The sequence below is a fragment of the Umbelopsis ramanniana genome, assembly GCF_025399195.1.
Source record: "Umbelopsis ramanniana AG unplaced genomic scaffold K450scaffold_136, whole genome shotgun sequence".
Classification (NCBI taxonomy): domain Eukaryota; kingdom Fungi; phylum Mucoromycota; class Umbelopsidomycetes; order Umbelopsidales; family Umbelopsidaceae; genus Umbelopsis; species Umbelopsis ramanniana.
In genome coordinates, this window is record NW_026252222.1 from 2,071 (window position 1) to 5,396 (window position 3,326).

A 3,326-nucleotide genomic window follows, 5' to 3' on the forward strand; every position below is an offset into this window, starting at 1 on the left:
ATGCATTATTGGCATCATCCCTTTACAAATGGTCTGTCATGCTATTGTTTCAGAATGATATAAATGCTTTGCATTCAAGACACTGTTAAATATCAACAATGCAGCCCGCTGGCTTTGAATCATACACCCAAGATTAGAGAGACGACGCCTTTTCCCATCTATCCGCTGCGTCTAAAGGAAAAATATCTTTACCGGAATCTAGGCAAAGGAAAGAAAGTCTGTACAAAGACACATTCGCCTTTTCGAGTGTCACTTCAACCGAAGGGTCAGAAGAAAAGCTGAAAGTGAGATAAAGTAAAAATTACTAGTGTGTTACCTGCGAAGACTGTGATCAGGTCCACATAGGCATGATTGAGATAATCCATTGGTAGAAGAAGTAAAGGTAGGAATTACAATGGTATTGTAATATAGAGACAGTCCAGAAAACAATAATGTCTTAACATTGAAAGTATCCATGGCGAACCGTCTCTACGACATTCTCGTATGAGTATGTCGACCACGTAGGACCACCATAAACTTTCCGACATGCCAATGCCCAATGCCCTAAATAACGAAAGGCTAACCATGGTCGCCTATCATAGCAATGTTGCGTCTGATACAACCATTGAGCCGAAATCCATCTATTCCATTCAACAAGGATACCACCACTACGATGAAAATGTGTCTTTGCCTTTATGTAAATGCCAAAAAATAAAAATGCTATCACGTAAACGAGACTGTGATATGTTGACCACCCACCAAAGTCCTACATATTTTAATAGGGTCAGTTTTAATGCTAACGGGCGAGGCGATTTTTTTTTTTCGTCGACATTCAATTGATGACTACACCTTACCTATTATATTTTCGCCGGAAAGTAACTGCTGCATCAATGGTTTGAAATGAGAGGGTTGCCTTGCCAGCAGGGCGGTCTACCTGAAGCTCCTACAATCAGGATAATTTAGCTAAATGACGTTTGAAGGCATAACTCTCATGATTTCCTACTTACTTTGATTCCTCCGGGAACCACTTTACCAAGGCGATGAAGTTCAGTTTCGGGTACATCTGCCGCCAAGTTTCCAATGACAAGTCTTGATGATTTTCCTCCAACCACTGCCGGATGCTCTAGCGTAGGAGCTTGGGCTAAATCGCTGGAGTTGGTCACCACATCAGCAGATTTGGAAACCCCTTTTATGGAGATACCTTGCTGCCCTGTTGCACTTTTAGATGCATCAACCTGGAGTCGCTTTTTGTCAACCACATGGTCCTGGGATGGTCGACGCTTGGTACTTCCATAGGGTACTAGTGGATTTATAAAAAGATTAGCTATGGTATGAATGCTCATTTCAAACATGTATGGACTGCCGCAACTGTAACACTTACTATTTCGCTCCCGTCCAGCCTTGACGCCTGCATCATGTATAGTCGTAGATTCCTATCGTGTGGAAAGCAGGACAAAGCAATGGTCATTAGCGTCACATATACGCAGTCAGAACGAATGCTTAAAATCTCACCTCCTTGTTAGATTGTTGCCCTCCTGCGAATGGCCTTGGGGTATTTCTGTTTCCAGGAGTGTTGTTGTAAAACGGCATCCTCATTGCGCCTGCTTGCTGAAATGCCATGGCTTGCTGTTGTTGCTGCCATTGTTGCTGCTGTTGCATCCTTAACATCTCCTGTTGCACTTGTACATTGCCTGCAAACTTGGGATTGATGTGGATGGTTCCGGAATAGTTCATCATTCCCGGTGCGCCAGGGAAGCCGCCCATCATTGCATTTGGAAATGGCATTCTACAACATAGTAGGTGATGATTAGTTTCAAGCGTAGTATAGAAAATGTTTGGACTCGATTGGACATTAAGTTGTTGATGCCATCTGCGACATTAGCCATTCCAGTACCATGATACGATCTACCAGGGAGGTGTTGTCTTCAGTAAGGTTGCTTGTATCCAATTCAATGCGTTGAGAGGGGAGTGACATTATTTGATATCAAATATTGTTGGTATATTATCGCCGTTGCTACATATCAATTGCTCTTATCCACGCCGATCATTTTTGTATTTTATGTTGATCGGTTCAAATCGCTTCAAAACCAGCATGACATAAAAACCACTTACCCCATTCCCATCATCGGTGGTGTCATCATACCACCACCACCCATTACTGGATAATTCATTACATGCCCCATCGCGTGAGGAGCATTCATTGGTCTATGGTTGTTTCTTCTATTGTTTCGATGGTATCCAGGATTACTGACATAAGTGTTTGATGTGCTGTCATTGTTTGCCGCTTCTTTCGCGGTTTGTGCTTGGGTTGATGTATTAGATGGTTCCTTCTTAGACGGCTTTTCATACGTCTGTTCCTCCAGCTCAGTAGTAGCAGTTACGCTCGCGTCTGCCTCGACAGCTGGAGGCACGTCTGATTTGTCTTCGGTGGCATTAGCTTGCTCGCCAAGTAGAGCAGCTTCCTCTCGTGCAAGTTCAGCTTCCAACTCGTCAGCATCGAGTTCGTTGGGATTTATGTCGTCAAAAGCAGTGGGATCATACTCTAATTCGTCAAAGTTGAGATCGTTGTTCGACATTACTATTATTCGGCTCCCTTCGCTTTGTTACGGCCAAAAACTCTGGTTGTCTGCTTTATAACTCAGCCCTGACAAAAACGTTACTGCTTTGTTGGGACTGCCAGCCAGAGCCTGCTATGGCGCACGTGACCTGTGGTTCGAAAAATGTCCATTTCTTGACTGACTTTGGAACAGGTACCAATTTCTTCCTCTTCCTTTCAAGTCCTGAACTTTTTATAACAATGTAAGTATACAACTCAAGACTCAATGGACTTCAAGATATCTCTACTACTACTAGGGATCAAGGAACCTACTACTGAGACCATGCTGTGTGCTTTCCCTTATTTTCTTACGAGAATGGGTGGATCGTCCATGGGCCAACCATGGGATCGAGATTTAGTGATCTGAGATGGCACTATGAGTGCATTCCTCTATCCATTCTAAACGAGGTTCTGGTGGTCCCGTTGTTCTCTCAAGTTGGTAGCATGAGATATCGTCCATATCGTCCATGGCGGCTTACGTCGGACAATGAAAAACTTCGAGAGGCTGGTGAACTGACTTCGGTTTTTTTTGGCAGGGTTAACTTGCGTAGTCAGAAGCGTTTAGCCGCTAGCGTCCTCAAGTGCGGTCAGAGAAAGGTTTGGCTCGATCCCAATGAAGTCAATGAGATCTCCAATGCCAACTCCCGTAAGTTTTTTCAACTTTACAAATTTTTCATTGGATATTCATAACTCATACACTTTACTTCTTCAGGCCAAAACATCCGCAAGCTCGTCAAGGACGGTCTTATCA

The 3,326-nt window shown here is 43.6% G+C and overlaps 1 protein-coding gene across 1 annotated transcript; it reads right to left on the reverse strand.

Moving 5' to 3' along the window:
• Positions 1 to 529: 529 nt before the first annotated feature.
• On the reverse strand, positions 530 to 2,603 carry K450DRAFT_264068 (uncharacterized protein). Its single transcript, XM_051592744.1, has 6 exons — positions 2,092 to 2,603; positions 1,492 to 1,765; positions 1,361 to 1,412; positions 987 to 1,279; positions 834 to 922; positions 530 to 745 (listed from the first exon to the last, which is right to left on the reverse strand). Exons 1-6 carry the CDS (start codon positions 2,553 to 2,555, stop codon positions 703 to 705), a joined length of 1,215 nt encoding a protein of 404 aa, XP_051439941.1. The 5' UTR covers positions 2,556 to 2,603; the 3' UTR covers positions 530 to 702.
• Positions 2,604 to 3,326: the final 723 nt, after the last annotated feature.